General features: G+C 37.3%; 1 protein-coding gene across 3 annotated transcripts in view; it reads right to left on the reverse strand.

The window, feature by feature from the left end:
• Positions 1 to 26,333, reverse strand: part of SEMA5B (semaphorin 5B) — a 398,541-nt gene that overhangs the window by 193,375 nt on the left and 178,833 nt on the right. For all 3 annotated transcript variants that reach the window (XM_073647519.1, XM_073647520.1, XM_073647521.1), the window contains 2 exons: positions 23,070 to 23,169; positions 7,710 to 7,755 (listed from right to left, as the gene is read on the reverse strand). In XM_073647519.1, coding sequence (XP_073503620.1) covers positions 7,710 to 7,755; positions 23,070 to 23,169 — 146 coding nt within the window. The remainder of the gene's footprint in view (positions 1 to 7,709; positions 7,756 to 23,069; positions 23,170 to 26,333) is intronic.

The following is a 26,333-nucleotide window of genomic DNA, read 5'->3' on the forward strand; positions in this document are numbered from 1 at the left end:
ATAATACTGCCCCTATGTACAAGAATATAACTACTATAATACTGACTCTATGTACAAGAATATAACTGCTATAATACTGCTCCCTATGTACAAGAATATAACTACTATAATACTGCTCCTATGTACAAGAATATAACTACTATAATACTGCCCCCTATGTACAAGAATATAACTACTATAATACTGCCCCCTATGTACAAGAATATAACTACTATAATACTGCTATCTACAAGAATATAACTACTATAATACTGCCCCCTATGTACAAGAATATAACTACTATAATACTGCCCCCTATGTACAAGAATATAACTACTATAATACTGCTCCTATGTACAAGAATATAACTACTATAATACTGCCCTCTATGTACAAGAATATAACTACTATAATACTGTCCCTATGTACAAGAATATATCTACTATAATACTGCCCCCTATGTACAAGAATATATCTACTATAATACTGCCTCTATGTACAAGAATATAACTACTATAATACTGACCCCTATGTACAAGAATATAACTACTATAATACTGCTCCTATGTACAAGAATATAACTACTATAATACTGCCCCTATGTACAAGAATACAACTACTATAATACTGCTCCTATGTACAAGAATATAACTACTATAATACTGCCCCTATGTACAAGAATATAACTACTATAATACTGTCCCTATGTACAAGAATATATCTACTATAATACTGCCCCCTATGTACAAGAATATAACTACTATAATACTGCCCTCTATGTACAAGAATATAACTACTATAATACTGTCCCTATGTACAAGAATATATCTACTATAATACTGACCCCTATGTACAAGAATATAACTACTATAATACTGCTCCTATGTACAAGAATATAACTACTATAATACTGCCCCTATGTACAAGAATACAACTACTATAATACTGCTCCTATGTACAAGAATATAACTACTATAATACTGCCCCTATGTACAAGAATATAACTACTATAATACTGCTCCTATGTACAAGAATATATCTACTATAATACTGCCCCCTATGTACAAGAATATATCTACTATAATACTGCCTCTATGTACAAGAATATAACTACTATAATACTGACCCCTATGTACAAGAATATAACTACTATAATACTGCTCCTATGTACAAGAATATAACTACTATAATACTGACCCCTATGTACAAGAATATAACTACTATAATACTGCTCCTATGTACAAGAATATAACTACTATAATACTGCTCCTATGGACAAGAATAGAACTACTATAATACTGCCCCCTATGTACAAGAATATAACTACTATAATACTGTCCCTATGTACAAGAATATATCTACTATAATACTGCCCCCTATGTACAAGAATATATCTACTATAATACTGCCTCTATGTACAAGAATATAACTACTTTAATACTGACCCCTATGTACAAGAATATAACTACTATAATACTGCTCCCTATGTATAAGAATATAACTACTATAATACTGCTCCCTATGTACAAGAATATAACTACCATAATACTGCCTCCTATGTCTAAGAATATAACTACTATAATACTGTCCCTATGTACAAGAATATAACTACTATAATACTGCTCCTATGTACAAGAATATAACTACTATAATACTGCCCCTATGTACAAGAATATAACTATTATAATACTGCTCCCTATGTACAAGAATATAACTACCATAATACTGCCTCCTATGTCTAAGAATATAACTACTATAATACTGTCCCTATGTACAAGAATATAACTACTATAATACTGCTCCTATGTACAAGAATATAACTACTATAATACTGTCCCTATGTACAAGAATATATCTACTATAATACTGCCCCCTATGTACAAGAATATATCTACTATAATACTGCCCCCTATGTACAAGAATATATCTACTATAATACTGCCTCTATGTACAAGAATATAACTACTTTAATACTGACCCCTATGTACAAGAATATAACTACTATAATACTGCTCCCTATGTATAAGAATATAACTACTATAATACTGCTCCCTATGTACAAGAATATAACTACCATAATACTGCCTCCTATGTCTAAGAATATAACTACTATAATACTGTCCCTATGTACAAGAATATAACTATTATAATACTGCTCCCTATGTACAAGAATATAACTACCATAATACTGCCTCCTATGTCTAAGAATATAACTACTATAATACTGTCCCTATGTACAAGAATATAACTACTATAATACTGCTCCTATGTACAAGAATATAACTACTATAATACTGCCCCCTATGTACAAGAATATATCTACTATAATACTGCCTCTATGTACAAGAATATAACTACTTTAATACTTCCCCCTATGTACAAGAATATAACTACTATAATACTTCCCCCTATGTACAAGAATATAACTACTATAATACTTCCCCCTATGTACAAGAATATAACTACTATAATACTGCCCCCTATGTACAAGAATATATCTACTATAATACTGCCTCTATGTACAAGAATATAACTACTATAATACTTCCCCCTATGTACAAGAATATAACTACTATAATACTTCCCCCTATGTACAAGAATATAACTACTATAATACTTCCCCCTATGTACAAGAATATAACTACTATAATACTGCCCCCTATGTACAAGAATATAACTACTATAATACTGCCCCTATGTACAAGAATATAACTACTATAATACTTCCCCCTATGTACAAGAATATAACTACTATAATACTTCCCCCTATGTACAAGAATATAACTACTATAATACTGCCCCCTATGTAAAAGAATATAACTACTATAATACTGCCCCCTATGTACAAGAATATAACTACTATAATACTGCCCCCTATGTACAAGAATATAACTACTATAATACTGCCCCTATGTACAAGAATATAACTACTATAATACTTCCCCCTATGTACAAGAATATAACTACTATAATACTTCCCCCTATGTACAAGAATATAACTACTATAATACTGCCCCCTATGTACAAGAATATAACTACTATAATACTGCCCCCTATGTACAAGAATATAACTACTATAATACTGCCCCTATGTACAAGAATATAACTACTATAATACTTCCCCCTATGTACAAGAATATAACTACTATAATACTTCCCCCTATGTACAAGAATATAACTACTATAATACTGCCCCCTATGTACAAGAATATAACTACTATAATACTGCCCCCTATGTACAAGAATATATCTACTATAATACTGCCTCTATGTACAAGAATATAACTACTTTAATACTGACCCCTATGTACAAGAATATAACTACTATAATACTGCTCTCTATGTATAAGAATATAACTACTATAATACTGCTCCCTATGTACAAGAATATAACTACCATAATACTGCCTCCTATGTATAAGAATATAACTACTATAATACTGTCCCTATGTACAAGAATATAACTACTATAATACTGCTCCTATGTACAAGAATATAACTACTATAATACTGCCCCTATGTACAAGAATATAACTATTATAACACTGCCCCCTATGTACAAGAATACAACTACTATAATACTGCTCCCTATGTATAAGAATATAACTACTATAATACTGCTCCCTATGTACAAGAATATAACTACTATAATACTGCTCCTATGTACAAGAATATAACTACTATAATACTGCCCCCTATGTACAAGAATATAACTACTATAATACTTCCCCCTATGTACAAGAATATAACTACTATAATACTTCCCCCTATGTACAAGAATATAACTACTATAATACTGCCCCCTATGTACAAGAATACAACTACTATAATACTGCTCCCTATGTATAAGAATATAACTACTATAATACTGCTCCCTATGTACAAGAATATAACTACTATAATACTGCCTCCTATGTAAAAGAATATAACTACTATAATACTGTCCCTATGTACAAGAATATAACTACTATAATACTGCCTCCTATGTATAAGAATATAACTACTATAATACTGCCTCCTATGTACAAGAATATAACTACTATAATACTGCCCCCTATGTACAAGAATATAACTACTATAATACTGCCCCTATGTACAAGAATATAACTACTATAATACTTCCCCCTATGTACAAGAATATAACTACTATAATACTTCCCCCTATGTACAAGAATATAACTACTATAATACTGCCCCCTATGTACAAGTATATAACTACTATAATACTGCCCCCTATGTACAAGAATATATCTACTATAGTACTGCCTCTATGTACAAGAATATAACTACTTTAATACTGACCCCTATGTACAAGAATATAACTACTATAATACTGCCTCCTATGTATAAGAAACTACTATAATACTGCCCCTATGTACAAGAATATAACTATTATAATACTGCCCCCTATGTACAAGAATACAACTACTATAATACTGCTCCCTATGTATAAGAATATAACTACTATAATACTGCTCCCTATGTACAAGAATATAACTACTATAATACTGCCTCCTATGTAAAAGAATATAACTACTATAATACTGTCCCTATGTACAAGAATATAACTACTATAATACTGCCTCCTATGTATAAGAATATAACTACTATAATACTGCCTCCTATGTATAAGAATATAACTACTATAATACTGTCCCTATGTACAAGAATATAACTACTATAATACTTCCCCCTATGTACAAGAATATAACTACTATAATACTTCCCCCTATGTACAAGAATATAACTACTATAATACTTCCCCCTATGTTCAAGAATATAACTACTATAATACTGCCCCCTATGTACAAGAATATAACTACTATAATACTGCCCCCTATGTACAAGAATATAACTACTATAATACTGCCCCTATGTACAAGAATATAACTACTATAATACTTCCCCCTATGTACAAGAATATAACTACTATAATACTGCCCCCTATGTACAAGAATATAACTACTATAATACTGCCCCCTATGTACAAGAATATAACTACTATAATACTGCTCCTATGTACAAGAATATAACTACCATAATACTGCCCCCTATGTACAAGAATATAACTACTATAATACTTCCCCCTATGTACAAGAATATAACTACTATAATACTTCCCCCTATGTACAAGAATATAACTACTATAATACTGCCCCTATGTACAAGAATATAACTACTATAATACTGCCCCCTATATACAAGAATATAACTACTATAATACTGCCCCTATGTACAATAATATAACTACTATAATACTGCCCCCTATGTACAAGAATATAACTACTATAATACTGCCCCCTATGTACAAGAATATAACTACTATAATACTGCCCCTATGTACAAGAATATAACTACTATAATACTTCCCCCTATGTACAAGAATATAACTACTATAATACTGCCCCTATGTACAAGAATATAACTACTATAATACTGCCCCCTATATACAAGAATATAACTACTATAATACTGCCCCTATGTACAAGAATATAACTACTATAATACTTCCCCCTATGTACAAGAATATAACTACTATAATACTGCCCCCTATATACAAGAATATAACTACTATAATACTGCCCCTATGTACAAGAATATAACTACTATAATACTTCCCCCTATGTACAAGAATATAACTACTATAATACTTCCCCCTATGTACAAGAATATAACTACTATAATACTGCCCCCTATGTACAAGAATATAACTACTATAATACTGCTCCTATGTACAAGAATATAACTACTATAATACTGCTCCTATGTACAAGAATATAACTACTATAATACTGCCCCCTATGTACAAGAATATAACTACTATAATACTGCTACTATGTACAAGAATATAACTACTATAATACTGCCCCCTATGTACAAGAATATAACTACTATAATACTGCTCCTATGTACAAGAATATAACTACTATAATACTGCTCCTATGTACAAGAATATAGCTACTATAATACTGCTCCTATGTACAAGAATATAACTACTATAATACTGCTCCTATGTACAAGAATATAACTACTATAATACTGCTCCTATGTACAAGAATATAACTACTATAATACTGTCCCTATATACAAGAATATAACTACTATAATACAGCCCCCTATGTACAAGAATATAAGTACTATAATACTGCCCCTATGTACAAGAATATAACTACTATAACACTCCCCTATTTGGGCGCGGGGTGGTGGTCCCTTCCCCCTGTGCTATATGGATGTGCTTTGTGTGCTGTGCACAGAGCGGAGGATTTGCTGCATTCCTCTGCGCTGCTCTCACACTCCTCCTCTCTGTTTACATGTCAGGCTGCTGCTCTGGGAAGATCTATGGGGCTTGGTGGCAGAACAGCGGGGTCAGCAACTGCTTGAAATGTAGAGTGAAGTCCCCGGGAGCGTGTCCATATCTGGGATGTAACAGTTGCAGTGTTGCATGTGTGCGGGCTCCGGGGGTCCGCGGCGCTCACTGCTGGCGTCGCCTTATTTCTGCAGTCGTTGCATTGTGACATTGTCGCTTTTGTGAATCATTTCTGGGACTCCAGTAACAAAAGAAGCAGTGAATCTATGACATTGCTCCCGGTATCTGGGCAGCGCAGCGGACTCGCAGCACATTTATGAGGGCGCCGCCGCGCCGTCCCTTCATCTTCCTGGGCCAATTAGTAGCTGGTCCATTATATAAACCCCTCCCCGGTGGTCGGTATGTTATGGATTATCTGCTCCTCTACAGGAAAACAGCTGGAAAATAAATCCTGCTCATGAAGCAAAACAGGAGCACAATGGGCGACGTTCAGCGAGCACGGACGAGCCATCGTTAATAGGGTGTGAAGCCTTGGACTTTACAGGGGTTTATAGAGAGGAGGTTTATCCCCGTCCACGATGCATTCATCACCGTTTTCAATATCTCTGCTTCCCGTCAGTGAATAGAGAATTAATATCCTACACAGCGGAGGGCTTCTTAGGCTAAATTCACACCACCGTATAAAAAACTTTATGACTTTCCCCCAAAGGGAGGATTCCTCATCTGTATGGTCATCGTGTGACCTTTTACCAAGCAGCTTCCTATGAGAATAATGACAATGGATCCGTAGACACGGCTGATCCGCGGACGGGCGACTCGCAGCCGAAACATGGAGGCGACAATGTTTCTTCACAAAGATTTTTGCTTCGTATAAAGAAGCCGTGAAAAAAGGTGACGGACAGAACCAGAACCAGAACAAAGGTCGTTTGATCGCACCCTTACAGCGTATCCAATCAGACAATCCTCAGTGCGATACGACAGCAGCACAAACCGCACCTGAGCGGTTCGTTACAATGTATCAGTGCAGCTGGTGTATCAGTGTCCAGAGAGGAGAAGCCTGGACACAACTGCAGCAAAACAGCAACTCAAGGAGAGTTAACGGAGGACATAAAAAAGAAAGTTACTATCCACTGTTAGCAAGCAGAGATAAGGGTGAGAGATCAGATCGTTAGGCTGCTGAGCTTCACGTCACATACGGATGGAATCCAGAGGGGCCACGATCCTGCGCCGTCCACGTCCGCATCATAGAAATCTGGATTTTTCCCAGTTTGAACCTTTACCCTGGAAAGTGACGATTTTCAGCCTCTCGCACTTCAGGAATTAACCAGAAACATTTTTTTCCCTGTAAATGCCGTTACTTGTGGGATGGAATCGAGTGTTCTGCAACACGAAGATGTAGGAAAGAGGGGGATGGGCGACGTACCTGGACGAGGGAGAGATTGTACAGACTGAGCCGGAAGAGCTGATTCCTGCAGCGGAGAAAGAGAAGAAGACCATGAATCTCAGACAGCAACACAACGCGTCACAGACGGTGTCAGATATTACACAGCGGATACAATATTATATATCACAGATTGTATCAGATATTACACAGCGAATACAATATTATATATCACAGATTGTATCAGATATTACACAGCGGATACAATATTATATATCACAGATTGTATCAGATATTACACAGCGGATACAATGTTATATATCACAGACGGTGTCAGATATTACACAGCGGATACAATATTATATATCACAGATTGTATCAGATATTATACAGCGGATACAATATTATATATCACAGATTGTATCAGATATTATACAGTGGATACAATATTATATATCACAGATTGTATCAGATATTACACAGCGGATACAATATTATATATCACAGATTGTATCAGATATTACACAGCGGATACAATGTTATATATCACAGACGGTGTCAGATATTACACAGCGGATACAATATTATATATCACAGATTGTATCAGATATTATACAGCGGATACAATATTATATATCACAGATTGTATCAGATATTATACAGTGGATACAATATTATATATCACAGATTGTATCAGATATTACACAGCGGATACAATATTATATATCACAGATTGTATCAGATATTATACAGCGGATGCAATATTATATATCACAGATTGTATCAGATATTACACAGCGGATACAATATTATATATCACAGATTGTATTAGATATTACACAGCGGATAAAATATTATATATCACAGATTGTATCAGATATTATACAGCGGATACAATATTATATATCACAGACTGTGTCAGATATTACACAGCGGATACAATATTATATATCACAGACTGTGTCAGATATTATACAGCGGATACAATATTATATATCACAGACTGTATCAGATATTATACAGCGGATACAATATTATGTAATACAGACAGAATCAGAGACTGTTAGATATTATACAGCGGATACAATATTATATATCACAGATTGTATCAGATATTATACAGCGGAAACAATATTATATATCACAGATTGTATAAGATATTATACAGCGGATACAATATTATATATCACAGATTGTATCAGATATTATACAGCGAATACAATATTATGAATCACAGACTGTATCAGAGACTGTCAGATATTACACAGCAGATACAATATTATATATCACAGGCTGTGTCAGATATTATACAGCAGATACAATATTATATATCACAGATTGTATAATATATTATACAGCGGATACAATATTATATATCACAGACTATGTCAGATATTATACACCGGATACAATATTATATATCAGAGACTGTCAGATAATATACAGCGGATACAATATTATATATCACAGATTGTATCAGATATTATACAGTTGATACCATATTATATATCACAGACTGTGTCAGATATTATACAGCGGATACAATATTATATAGCACAGATTGTATCAGATATTATACAGCAGATACAATATTATATATCACAGATTGTATCAGATATTATACAGCGGATACAATATTATATATCACAGACTGTGTCAGATATTATACAGCGGATACAATATTATATATCACAGACTGTATCAGATATTATACAGCGGATACAATATTATATATCACAGATTGTATCAGATATTATACAGCGGATACAATATTATATATCACAGGCTGTGTCAGATATTATACAGCAGATACAATATTATATATCACAGATTGTATAATATATTATACAGCGGATACAATATTATATATCACAGACTATGTCAGATATTATACACCGGATACAATATTATATATCAGAGACTGTCAGATAATATACAGCGGATACAATATTATATATCACAGATTGTATCAGATATTATACAGCAGATACAATATTATATATCACAGACTGTGTCAGATATTACACAGCGGATACAATATTATATATCACAGACTGTATCAGATATTATACAGCGGATACAATATTATATATCACAGATTGTATCAGATAATATACAGCAGATACAATATTATATATCACAGATTGCATCAGATATTATACAGCGGATACAATATTATATATCACAGATTGTATCAGATATTATACAGCGGATACAATATTATATATCACAGACTGTCAAATATTACACAGCGGATACAATATTATATATCACAGACTGTATCAGATATTATACAGCGGATACAATATTATATATCACAGATTGTATCAGATAATATACAGCAGATACAATATTATATATCACAGATTGCATCAGATATTATACAGCGGATACAATATTATATATCACAGATTGTATCAGATATTATACAGCAGATACAATATTATATATCACAGATTGTATCAGATATTATACAGCGGATACAATATATATCACAGATTGTATCAGATATTATACAGCGGATACAATATTATATATCACAGACTGTGTCAGATATTACACAGCGGATACAATATTATATATCACAGACTGTGTCAGATATTACACAGCGGATACAATATTATATATCACAGATTGTATCAGATAATATACAGCGGATACAATATTATATATCACAGATTGCATCAGATATTATACAGCGGATACAATATTATATATCACAGATTGTATCAGATATTATACAGCAGATACAATATTATATATCACAGATTGTATCAGATATTATACAGCGGATACAATATATATCACAGATTGTATCAGATATTATACAGCGGATACAATATTATATATCACAGACTGTGTCAGATATTACACAGCGGATACAATATTATATATCACAGACTGTGTCAGATATTACACAGCGGATACAATATTATATATCACAGATTGTATCAGATATTATACAGCGGATACAATATTATATATCACAGACTGTATCAGATATTATACAGCGGATACAATATTATATATCACAGATTGTATCAGATATTATACAGCGGATACAATATATATCACAGATTGTATCAGATATTATACAGCGGATACAATATTATATATCACAGACTGTGTCAGATATTACACAGCGGATACAATATTATATATCACAGACTGTGTCAGATATTACACAGCGGATACAATATTATATATCACAGATTGTATCAGATATTATACAGCGGATACAATATTATATATCACAGACTGTATCAGATATTATACAGCGGATACAATATTATATATCACAGATTGTATCAGATATTACACAGCGGATACAATATTATATGTCACAGATTGTATCAGATATTATACAGCGGATACAATATTATATATCACAGACTGTGTCAGATATTATACAGCGGATACAATATTATATATCACAGATTGTATCAGATAATATACAGCGGATACAATATTATATATCACAGATTGTATCAGATATTATACAGCGGATACAATATTATATATCACAGACTGTGTCAGATATTATACAGCGGATACAATATTATATATCACAGATTGTATCAGATATTATACAGCGGATACAATATTATATATCACAGATTGTATCAGATATTATACAGCGGATACAATATTATATATCACAGATTGTATCAGATATTATACAGCGGATACAATATTATATATCACAGACTGTCAGATATTATACAGCGGATACAATATTATATATCACAGACTGTATCAGATATTATACAACGGATACAATATTATGTAATACAGACAGAATCAGAGACTGTTAGATATTATACAGCGGATACAATATTATATATCACAGATTGTATCAGATATTATACAGCGGAAACAATATTATATATCACAGATTGTATCAGATATTATACAGCGGATACAATATTATATATCACAGATTGTATCAGATATTATACAGCGAATACAATATTATGAATCACAGACTGTATCAGAGACTGTCAGATATTACACAGCAGATACAATATTATATATCACAGGCTGTGTCAGATATTATACAGCAGATACAATATTATATATCACAGATTGTATCAGATATTATACAGTTGATACAATATTATATATCACAGACTGTGTCAGATATTATACAGCGGATACAATATTATATAGCACAGATTGTATCAGATATTATACAGCAGATACAATATTATATATCACAGATTGTATCAGATATTATACAGCGGATACAATATTATATATCACAGACTGTCACATATTACACAGCGGATACAATATTATATATCACAGACTGTGTCAGATATTATACAGCGGATACAATATTATATATCACAGACTGTGTCAGATATTATACAGCGGATACAATATTATATATCACAGATTGTATCAGATATTATACAGCGGATACAATATTATATATCACAGACTATGTCAGATATTATACAGCGGATACAATATTATATATCACAGATTGTATCAGATATTATACAGTGGATACAATATTATATATCACAGATTGTATCAGATATTATACAGCGGATACAATATTATATATCACAGACTGTATCAGATATTATACAGCGGAAACAATATTATATATCACAGATTGTATCAGATATTATACAGCGGATACAATATTATATATCACAGACTGTATCAGATATTATACAGCGGATACAATATTATATATCACAGATTGTATCAGATATTATACAGCGGAAACAATATTATATATCACAGATTGTATCAGATATTATACAGCGAATACAATATTATGAATCACAGACTGTATCAGAGACTGTCAGATATTACACAGCAGATACAATATTATATATCACAGGCTGTGTCAGATATTATACAGCAGATACAATATTATATATCACAGATTGTATAATATATTATACAGCGGATACAATATTATATATCACAGACGATGTCAGATATTATACACCGGATACAATATTATATATCAGAGACTGTCAGATAATATACAGCGGATACAATATTATATATCACAGATTGTATCAGATGTTATACAGTTGAGACAATATTATATATCACAGATTGTATCAGATATACAGCGGATACAATATTATATATCACAGATTGTATCAGATATTATACAGCGGATACAATATTATATATCACAGATTGTATCAGATATTATACAGCGGATACAATATTATATATCACAGATTGTATCAGATATTATACAGCGGAAACAATATTATATATCACAGATTGTATCAGATATTATACAGCGGAAACAATATTATATATCACAGATTGTATCAGATATTATACAGCGGAAACAATATTATATATCACAGATTGTATCAGATATAATACAGCGGATACAATATTATATATCACAGACTGTGTCAGATATTACACAGCGGATACAATATTATATATCACAGACTGTGTCAGATATTATACAGCGGATACAATATTATATATCACAGACTGTATCAGATATTATACAGCGGATACAATATTATATATCACAGATTGTATCAGATATTATACAGCAGATATAATATTATATATCACAGATTGTATCAGATATTATACAGCGGATACAATATTATATATCACAGACTGTATCAGATATTATACAGCGGATACAATATTATATATCACAGATTGTATTAGATATTATACAGCAGATACAATATTATATATCACAGATTGTATCAGATATTACACAGCGGATACAATATTATATATCACAGACTGTATCAGATATTATACAGCAGATACAATATTATATATCACAGATTGTATCAGATATTATACAGCAGATACAATATTATAAATCACAGATTGTATCAGATATTATACAGCGGATACAATATTATATATCACAGATTGTATCAGATATTATACAGCGGATACAATATTATATATCACAGATTGTATCAGATAATATACAGCGGATACAATATTATATATCACAGATTGTATCAGATATTACACAGCGGATACAATATTATATATCACAGATTGTATCAGATATTATACAGCGGATACAATATTATATATCACAGACTGTGTCAGATATTATACAGCGGATACAATATTATATATCACAGATTGTATCAGATATTACACAGCGGATACAATATTATATGTCACAGATTGTATCAGATATTATACAGCGGATACAATATTATATATCACAGACTGTGTCAGATATTATACAGCAGATACAATATTATAAATCACAGATTGTATCAGATATTACACAACGGATACAATATTATATATCACAGATTGTATCAGATATTATACAGCGGATACAATATTATATATCACAGATTGTATCAGATATTATACAGCGGATACAATATTATATATCACAGATTGTATCAGATATTATACAGCGGATACAATATTATATATCACAGATTGTATCAGATAATATACAGCGGATACAATATTATATATCACAGATTGTATCAGATAATATACAGCGGATACAATATTATATATCACAGATTGTATCAGATATTACACAGCGGATACAATATTATGTAATACAGACAGAATCAGAGACTGTTAGATATTATACAGCGGATACAATATTATATATCACAGACTGTATCAGATATTATACAGCGGATACAATATTATGTAATACAGACAGAATCAGAGACTGTTAGATATTATACAGCGGATACAATATTATATATCACAGATTGTATCAGATATTATACAGCGGATACAATATTATATATCACAGATTGTATCAGATATTATACAGCGAATACAATATTATGAATCACAGACTGTATCAGAGACTGTCAGATATTACACAGCAGATACAATATTATATATCACAGGCTGTGTCAGATATTATACAGCAGATACAATATTATATATCACAGATTGTATAATATATTATACAGTGGATACAATATTATATATCACAGACTATGTCAGATATTATACACCGGATACAATATTATATATCAGAGACTGTCAGATAATATACAGCGGATACAATATTATATATCACAGATTGTATCAGATATTATACAGTTGATACAAGATTATATATCACAGACTGTATCAGATATTATACAGCAGATACAATATTATATATCACAGATTGTATCAGATATTATACAGCGGAAACAATATTATATATCACAGATTGTATCAGATATTATACAGCGGAAACAATATTATATATCACAGATTTTATCAGATATTATACAGCGGATACAATATTATATATCACAGATTGTATCAGATATTATACAGCGGATACAATATTATATATCACAGACTGTATCAGATATTATACAGCGGAAACAATATTATATATCACAGATTGTATCAGATATTATACAGCGGATACAATATTATATATCACAGACTGTATCAGATATTATACAGCGGATACAATATTATATATCACAGATTGTATCAGATATTATACAGCGGAAACAATATTATATATCACAGATTGTATCAGATATTATACAGCGGAAACAATATTATATATCACAAATTTTATCAGATATTATACAGCGGATACAATATTATATATCACAGATTGTATCAGATATTATACAGCGGATATAATATTATGTAATACAGACTGTGTCAGATATTATACAGTGGATACAATATTATATATCACAGATTGTATCAGATATTACACAGCGGATACAATATTATATGTCACAGATTGTATCAGATATTATACAGCGGATACAATATTATATATCACAGACTGTGTCAGATATTATACAGCAGATACAATATTATAAATCACAGATTGTATCAGATATTACACAGCGGATACAATATTATATATCACAGATTGTATCAGATATTATACAGCGGATACAATATTATATATCACAGATTGTATCAGATATTATACAGCGGATACAATATTATATATCACAGACTGTGCCAGATATTATACAGCGGATACAATATTATATATCACAGACTGTGTCAGATATTATACAGCGGATACAATATTATATATCACAGATTGTATCAGATATTATACAGCGGATACAATATTATATATCACAGATTGTATCAGATATTATACAGCAGATACAATATTATATATCACAGATTGTATCAGATATTATACAGCGGATACAATATTATATATCACAGACTGTGTCAGATATTATACAACGGATACAATATTATATATCACAGACTGTATCAGATATTATACAGCGGATACAATATTATGTAATACAGACAGAATCAGAGACTGTTAGATATTATACAGCGGATACAATATTATATATCACAGATTGTATCAGATATTATACAGCGGATACAATATTATATATCACAGATTGTATCAGATATTATACAGCGGATACAATATTATATATCACAGACTGTGTCAGATATTATACAGCGGATACAATATTATATATCAGAGACTGTCAGATAATATACAGCGGATACAATATTATATATCACAGATTGTATCAGATATTATACAGTTGATACAATATTATATATCACAGACTGTGTCAGATATTATACAGCGGATACAATATTATATAGCACAGACTGTGTCAGATATTATACAGCGGATACAATATTATATATCACAGACTGTATCAGATATTATACAGCGGATACAATATTATATATCACAGATTGTATCAGATATTATACAGCGGATACAATATTATATATCACAGACTGTATCAGATATTATACAGCGGATACAATATTATATATCACAGATTGTATCAGATATTATACAGCGGAAACAATATTATATATCACAGATTTTATCAGATATTATACAGCGGATACAATATTATATATCACAGATTGTATCAGATATTATACAGCGGATATAATATTATATATCACAGATTGTATCAGATATTATACAGCGGATACAATATTATATATCACAGACTGTATCAGATATTATACAGCGGAAACAATATTATATATCACAGATTGTATCAGATATTATACAGCGGATACAATATTATATATCACAGATTGTATCAGATATTATACAGCGGATACAATATTATATATCACAGATTGTATCAGATATTATACAGCGGAAACAATATCATATATCACAGATTTTATCAGATATTATACAGCGGATACAATATTATATATCACAGACTGTGTCAGATATTATACAGCGGATACAATATTATATATCACAGACTGTCAGATAATATACAGCGGATACAATATTATGTATCACAGATTGTGTCAGATATTATACAGCGGATACAATATTATGTATCAGAGACTGTCAGATATTATACAGCGGATACAATATTATATATCACAGACTGTCAGATAATATACAGCGGATACAATATTATGTATCACAGATTGTGTCAGATATTATACAGCGGATACAATATTATATATCACAGATTGTATCAGATATTATACAGTTGATACAATATTATATATCACAGACTGTGTCAGATATTATACAGCGGATACAATATTATATATCACAGATTGTATCAGATATTATACAGCGGATACAATATTATATATCACAGACTGTGTCAGATATTATACAGCGGATACAATATTATATATCACAGACTGTATCAGATATTATACAGCGGATACAATATTATATATCACAGATTGTATCAGATATTATACAGTTGATACAATATTATATATCACAGACTGTGTCAGATATTATACAGCGGATACAATATTATATATCACAGATTGTATCAGATATTATACAGCGGATACAATATTATATATCACAGACTGTGTCAGATATTATACAGCGGATACAATATTATATAGCACAGATTGTATCAGATATTACACAGCAGATACAATATTATATATCACAGATTGTATCAGATATTATACAGTTGATACAATATTATATATCACAGACTGTGTCAGATATTATACAGCGGAAACAGTATTATATATCACAGATTGTATCAGATATTATACAGCGGATATAATATTATGTAATACAGACTGTATCAGAGACTGTTAGATATTATACACCGGATACAATATTATATATCACAGACTGTATCAGATATAATACAGCGGATACAATACTATATATCACAGACTGTGTCAGATATAATACAGCGGATACAATATTATATATCACAGACTGTATCAGATATTATACAGCGGATACAATATTATATATCACAGATTGTATCAGATATAATACAGCGGATACAATATTATATATCACAGACTGTATCAGATATTACACAGCGGATACAATATTATGTATCAGAGACTGTCAGATATTATACAGCGGATACAATATTATGTATCAGAGACTGTCAGATATTATACAGCGGATACAATATTATATATCACAGACTGTCAGATAATATACAGCGGATACAATATTATGTATCACAGATTGTGTCAGATATTATACAGCGGATACAATATTATATATCACAGATTGTATCAGATATTATACAGTGGATACAATATTATATATCAGAGACTGTATCAGAGACTATCAGATATTATACAGCAGATACGATATTATATATCACAGATTGTATCAGATATTATACAGCGGATACAATATTATATATCAGAGACTATCAGATATTATACAGCAGATACGATATTATATATCACAGATTGTATCAGATATTATACAGCGGATACAATATTATATATCAGAGACTGTATCAGAGACTGTCAGATATTATACAGCGGATACAATATTATATATCACAGACTGTCAGATAATATACAGCGGATACAATATTATATATCACAGATTGTATCAGATATTATACAGCGGATACAATATTATATATCAGAGACTATCAGATATTATACAGCAGATACGATATTATATATCACAGATTGTATCAGATATTATACAGCGGATACAATATTATATATTAGAGACTGTATCAGAGACTATCAGATATTATACAGCAGATACGATATTATATATCACAGATTGTATCAGATATTACACAGCGGATACAATATTATATATCACAGAGACTGTCAGATATTATACAGCGGATACAATATTATATATCACAGATTGTATCAGATATTATACAGTGGATACGATATTATGTGTCACTGATTCCTGTCATGTATTACATACAAGTAACAGATTATTACGGATTATATATTGTGACAGTAAAAGCAGAATCCATGAGTCTCCATTAATAACATCACAAACTGTCTGATTAGAGGAGAACCCAATGTTGCAGTTTACGCCATGAATATCCGGCCTCATTTGTTACCTGATGTTCGGGGTCTCGGCCTCAGTCATTGTCCTGTTATTATGGTTTGTAAATCACAACATCCGTCACATTGCCGGATCAGGACTACAGGGTCACGGCTCATGATGGCGATATACAGGGGTCATTACAGAACCCCTCACAGAGATCACATGATGGAGGAGACAGAAGACCTCAGGGCAAGGTCAGGCAGCCACATACAGTTGATTGCCTCTGCCAGGTTCATATAGACCATCCTCCCGTCAGAAGACCACTTTACACTATAATTTTGGGTGGCCCCTTTAATATACTCAGTCCCATGGGAATCATCACATAACTTTCCTAGATGCCATTGAGGTAAATCTGCCACGTGCGCTGTGACGTAGGACAGGTGGGCGCCGACCTCTGCAGGGGGCAGCGCGAGCCGCCATATAGGTCAGTACTAGATAGAAGTGACAAAGACGATTCCATTAACAGAGGATCTTATTGATAACGCTGCGCACATTGCAGAGTGTCCGGTGCGGAGGAGGAGGCGGCTCGATGAGGCGCAGATACAGATAATAATCGATGCAGCCGTTATATTCTGTAACGTTCCACTATTCTGCTCTCATCATTCCATCGCATTTATTGCTCATTTCTCTGTTCCGCGGCGCAGAAAGTTTTGAAAACAAAGATTTTGCCGAGACTTCTAGTCTGTAAGTGACGGCCCAGGGCTCCTCACGAGAACTCTCCGCCAAATCCTGGAAACAGTTTATACAAAACTGACTCTTAATCCTGAGCAACAACCGGATGGTGGTCCGGGCGGGTGATGAAGCCTCGTGTCTGCGTCAGAGGTCGGACTCCAGTGTTTCGCCCTTTAGAGGCCAGTCCAGGCCTCCATCGCTGCGGCCTCCGCGCTCCGATCTCCTGCCGCTGTTTCCTCTCATCTTTATTAGAGCTTTTAAGCTAAATACATTTCCTCTTTGCATCAATCACTTGTGCGATGAAAGAGATTTAGGAACATCAGAGCAACATGTTCCTCTACGGCAGCGCAACGGTGACACCTGGAAAATCTCACTAAAGTCCAGGCGTCCCCCCAGTCCGAGCCCCGCACAAGGACCACCCTCACCCCGACCCGCGAGTGGCGGCGGCCTGTTAACCGCGCGGCTGATCATTCATTACCACGCAGCGTTTAACGTGATGTATAATCAAGCAGGAACGAGCCCCGCGGGAACATGAATATTTCACACAGCAATTTCCCCGCTCTGATCTTCTGTCTCCGTGTGAGGAGCCGCGAAAGACCGCCAGCGCCGACCGAGAGACACTCAGTGCAAATGTATACACACCCCCAGCTGGCCTGCTGTATACTCTGCCGAGAGGAGCACCCCTCCATCACCGGAAGAGGTATCAGAGCCATCTGTGGTGTTACATAGGACTGCAGGTGACATTGGCTACATCATCTGTGGTGTTACATAGGACTGCTGGTGACATCTGCTACATCATCTGTGGTGTTACATAGGACTGCTGGTGACATCTGCTACATCATCTGTGGTGTTACATAGGACTGCTGGTGACATCTGCTACATCATCTGTGGTGTTACATAGGACTGCTGGTGACATCTGCTACATCATCTGTGGTGTTACATAGGACTGCTGGTGACATCTGCTACATCATCTGCGGTGTTACATAGGACTGCTGGTGACATCTGCTACATCATCTGTGGTGTTACATAGGACTGCAGGTGACATTGGCTACATCATCTGTGGTGTTACATAGGACAGCTGGTGACATCTGCTACATCATCTGCGGTGTTACATAGGACTGCTGGTGACATCTGCTACATCATCTGCGGTGTTACATAGGACTGCTGGTGACATCTGCTACATCATCTGCGGTGTTACATAGGACTGCTGGTGACATCTGCTACATCATCTGTGGTGTTACATAGGACTGCAGGTGACATCTACTACATTATCTATTTTATGTGATCTGTGGTGTTACATAGGACTCCTGGTAAAGTCACTCTTCAGTACAGCAGAGAGGAGATGGATTTTCAGCTCACTGAGGGATCACATTACAGCTGCTGCCCATATAAGTCTATGGTATAGGAGTGAGGCGCTCTGCAGAGACTTGCTGCTGCTTGTAGTGTCCTTGTGTCCCTTCAGTGCAGGATTCACAGCTACACTGCTCTGTCCATGCTGTGCGGATGTGAGAGGGAGCGATGGGGAAGCCGGACCTCCTCCCCTTGTGCTCGTTCTGGGAGACATCATGGCAGCGACTCTCCTGAATGATACAAAGCTGTTTTTATTTCCGCTTTTACTGCTGATTTATGGGAGATTGTTTAGAGTCGGAGTTGCACTTTAAGGTCAGACAGAGACATTTTCCAGGTCTGATTGATCCACCGCCGGCAGCCGTCCTTGTATCTCCGCAGCTCCATAGATAAAACCTGAGGAGAAGAGCAGGCCCCTGAGGTGGCCGGGGGCGACTCGTACCGCTCTGTGTCCCTCTATGCCCTGCGCCTCGTACCGCTCTGTGCCCCGTGCCCCTCTATGCCCTGCACCTCGTACCGCTCTGTGCCCCGCGCCTCGTACTCCTCTATGTCCTGCGCCTCGTACTCCTCTGTGCCTCGCGCCTCGTACCCCTCTAAGCCCTGCGCCTCGTACTCCTCTGTGCCTCGTACCTCTCTGTGCCTCGTACCTCTCTGAGCCTCGTACCTCTCTGAGCCTCGTACCTCTCTGAGCCTCGTACCTCTCTGCGCCCTGCGGCTCGTACCTCTCTGCACCTCGTACCTCTCTGAGCCTCGTACCTCTCTGAGCCTCGTACCACTCTGTGCCCCGCGGCTCGTACTTCTCTGCGCCTCGTACCTCTCTGTGCCCTGCGGCTCGTACCTCTCTGAGCCTCGTACCTCTCTGTGCCTCGTACCTCTCTGAGCCTCGTACCTCTCTGAGCCTCGTACCTCTCTGTGCTCCACGGCTCGTACCTCTCTGCGCCTCGTACCTCTCTGAGCCTCGTATCTCTCTGTGCCTCGTACCTCTCTGTGCCTCGTACCTCTCTGAGCCTCGTACCTCTCTGTGCCCTGCGGCTCGTACCTCTCTGCGCCTCGTACCTCTCTGAGCCTCGTACCTCTCTGTGCCCTGCGGCTCGTACCTCTCTGAGCCTCGTATCTCTCTGTGCCTCGTACCTCTCTGTGCTCCACGGCTCGTACCTCTCTGCGCCTCGTACCTCTCTGTGCCCTGCGGCTCGTACCTCTCTGAGCCTCGTATCTCTCTGTGCCTCGTACCTCTCTGTGCTCCACGGTTCGTACCTCTCTGCGCCTCGTACCTCTCTGAGCCTCGTATCTCTCTATGCCTCGTACCTCTCTGTGCCCCACGGCTCGTACCTCTCTGCGCCTCGTACCTCTCTGTGCACTGCGGCTTGTATCTCTCTGTGCCTCGTACCTCTTTGTGCTCCACGGCTCGTACCTCTCTGTGCCTCGCACCTCTCTGTGCCTCGTACCTCTCTGTGCCCCGCGGCTCGTACCGCTCTGCGCCTCGTACCTCTCTGCGCCTCGTACCTCTCTGCGCCCCACGGCTCGTACCTCTCTGCGCCTCGTACCTCTCTGTGCCTCGTACCTCTCTGTGCCCCACGGCTCGTACCTCTCTGTGCCTCGTACCCCTCTGTGCCCTGCGGCTCGTACCTCTCTGTGCCTCGTACCTCTCTGCGCCTCGTACCTCTCTGCGCCCTGTGGCTCGTACCTCTCTGCGCCTCGTACCTCTCTGTGCCCTGTGGCTCGTACCTCTCTGTGCCTCGTACCTCTCTGTGGCTGGTACCTCTCTGTGCCCCGCGCCTCGTACCTCTCTGTGCCCGGATACAGTATCACAGGGAGCACTGAGCTGATTCAGCACAGGGGGGATTAGGAGATTAAGCAGCGGTCACACGAGACGCCCGCGCTCCTCATCACATCCTGGGTAATCCGCAGCAGCTGAGGCAGCACCAGGACATGCCGCATCCACCTTACTATCTGGATTATATAGGACGATGATGGGTGGTCTCACCGCCGGGGTCTCCTGAAATCAGTGGCTGCCATTGGAGGAAGTGCAATGTGCACGAGGCGTTACGTGGTGCTACACAACCCGTTCAGCTCTGCTTCATCTGCTCGTACAGAGAAACCACATCTCTTACCTGGCGCCTACGATCAGCTGATTCCTGTTGATGTCGAGGGTGAGCTGCGAGAAATCCTGCACGTCGCCATACGAGAAGTTAGACAACCAAGGCTTCAGGTCTGGGGAGGAAAAGAGAAAATACATTAATTGCATCTCTAATCAGCCCCTCCCCGGTGCAAGCGGTTACATGCCGAGCGTCTGCTTCTGATGCTGGGACTTGTAGTGTCTGTGTTGCCCTGATTGACCTCATTGTCTCTGTACCATGCAGGACTCCCCAGAGGAGCAAAGAAGGGAGATCGGCCAAAAAGTCATGGAAAAGATGAGACCCCAAACGCTCTGGCCTGGAGTACGACCATAAAGGGGTCCTCGTCCCTTCTGTCTCCTCCTCTGGTGTCCGGTGCACCTTGGTCTTCTGTTGTCACACTGTCACAGAATACTGGAGGTAGGGGGCCTAAGCTGACCCTAAGCTGGGGCCCTGACTAATCCCTCATCCTGGAGGTACTGTTAAAGGTACAGAGGTCCAGGCCGCCAGCGTAACCCCTACCTCCTGAGGATCCCTGCACCACAGTAATCTAGTCCTGAGAAGGACCCCGATCACAACAATTGGGAACCAGCGATAATATGCCCACACACAGTATTTAGACGAACGAGACAGTACAAGGGAAAAACCAAAACCACCTTGCATACAACTTCAACAAAACTACAACAGAGGGAACACCAACGGGAAAGGAGATAAATGATAAAGCGAGGAAAGGGAAATAACACTTTCAAATACACTTATCTCAGCAACTCCAAACACCACGATCCGCTCTGTAAGTCAGAATGAAAAGCTTTCACCGACACCTCACAAACAGACCTGCAGGAATATAAAGGAGTCTCACTAACGAAGCATTGATTGCAGCTGGGCGAGGCTGGACCTCGTCTAGCCCAGAGAGAGAGAGAATTAACTCCTTCACTGCCGAGAAAACACAAAGCACCAACAAGTCAGCTGCGAGAAGTCAGGCTGTGTACTCGTGACGATCTTCGTGGTAACACACCCGTGACAGTACCCCCCCTTCTACGAGGGGCCTCCGGACCCTCAGGGCCAGGTTTATCCGGGTGAGTCGTGTGGAAGGCCCGAACTAATCGGTCTGCGTTAATATCCGACGCAGGAACCCACATCCTCTCCTCAGGACCATACCCCTTCCAATGAACCAAGTACTGAAGGGACCGGCGATTAAAGCGTGAATCAATGACCCTCGATACCTGGAACTCCAAGTTACCATTGACCACCACTGGAGGGGGAGGTAAAGGTGACGGTACCACCGGCGCCACATACCTCTTAAGCAATGATCTGTGAAACACGTTGTGAATTTTAAACGTAGGGGGGAGGTCAAGACGGAATGCCACCGGATTAATAACAGAACTGATTCTGTACGGCCCGATGAACCTGGGACCCAGTTTCCAGGAGGGAACCTTAAGTTTAATATTCCTGGTAGACAACCATACCTGATCGTTCACACTTAGGTCCGGACCAGACACTCTCCTCCTATCAGCCATACGTTTGTATCGGTTCCCCATAGTATTCAGATTCTTCAGCACCCCTCTCCATACTGAAGCGAGAGATGAGGAAAATCGTTCCTCCTCCGGAACCCCCGAAGAGCCCCCCCTACTGAAAGTACAAAACTGGGGGTGAAAACCATATGCCCCAAAAAACGGGGACTTACCAGTGGACTCGCTTCGCCTATTATTGAGAGCAAACTCTGCCAGAGGTAGGAAAGAAGCCCAGTCCTCCTGGTTCTCAGACACAAAACACCGAAGATATGTCTCCAAGCTCTGGTTCATACGTTCCGTCTGACCATTGGTCTGAGGATGAAAAGCCGACGAGAATGACAAATGCATCCCCCGCCGTGCACAAAACGCCTTCCAGAACTTGGACACAAACTGAGACCCCCGATCAGACACCACCTCGGAGGGTACCCCGTGAAGCCTCACAATCTCCCCAATGAACACCTGCGCAAGAGTTTTAGCATTAGGGAGAGCCGGAAGAGCGATAAAATGTGCCATCTTGCTGAACCTGTCCACTACAACGAGTATGACCGTTTTACCCGAAGACGGAGGGAGGTCCGTAATAAAGTCCATAGACAGATGAGTCCAAGGACGCTCCGGGATCTTCAAAGGTAAGAGGGCCCCAGACGGACGGGTATGTGAGGTCTTAGAGCGCGCACAAACCCCACAGGACGCGACAAAAGTTACCACCTCTTTATGTAAGTTAGGCCACCAAAACCGACGCGAGAGGAGATCCACAGTTGCTTTACTCCCCGGGTGTCCTGCAAAAACTGAGTTATGGTGTGCCTCGATCACCTTTTGTCGCAACTGATCTGGAACGAACAGTCTCCCCGGAGGTCCAACAGGGGCGTCCCCCTGAGCCTCCAATATCTCCTCCTCCAGCTCAGAGCATACTGCCGAAACCACCACCCCCTCCTGAAGAACAGGAATCGGGTCGTCCGTATTCCCGGCCCCAGGGAAACTACGAGATAAGGCATCCGCCTTTACATTTTTTGACCCAGGACGATATGCAACGACAAAATTAAACCTGGTAAAAAACAATGACCACCTAGCTTGTCTGGGATTCAGACGTTTAGCGGACTCCAGATATAGCAGGTTCTTGTGATCGGTGATGACGGTGACCGGATGAACTGCCCCCTCCAAAAAATGGCGCCACTCCTCAAAAGCTAACTTAATGGCCAGGAGTTCCCTATTGCCGACATCGTAATTCCTCTCAGCGGACGACAATTTTTTAGAGAAAAAGGCGCACGGATGCCACTTACCAGGGGACGAACCCTGTGACAATACTGCTCCCACCCCTACCTCGGAAGCGTCTACCTCTACAATGAATGGCTGAGACGCATCAGGTTGAATGAGTATGGGTGCCGAGGCAAAACATTTTTTCAAGGAGGAGAATGCTTGACAAGCCTTGTCAGACCACCTAGAAAAATCCGTCCCCTTTTTAGTCATGTCTGTGAGAGGCTTAACCACGGACGAGAAATTACGAATGAACTTCCGGTAATAGTTAGCAAACCCCAGGAAACGTTGTAGTGCCTTAAGATTCTCCGGCCGATCCCACTCAAGAACTGCCCGCACTTTCCCAGGGTCCATACGAAAACCGGACGCAGAAACCAGGAAGCCTAAAAACTGGAGTTCCTGTACGGCGAACACACACTTTTCCCACTTGGCATACAGTTTATTATCCCGCAAGATCTGTAACACCTGTCTAACATGCTCCTGATGAGACACCAGATCC

Source organism: Phyllobates terribilis, unplaced genomic scaffold (genome assembly GCF_046119375.1).
Source record: "Phyllobates terribilis strain yellow unplaced genomic scaffold, ASM4611937v1 Scaffold_9__5_contigs__length_417890890, whole genome shotgun sequence".
NCBI classification, from domain to species: Eukaryota; Metazoa; Chordata; class Amphibia; order Anura; family Dendrobatidae; genus Phyllobates; species Phyllobates terribilis.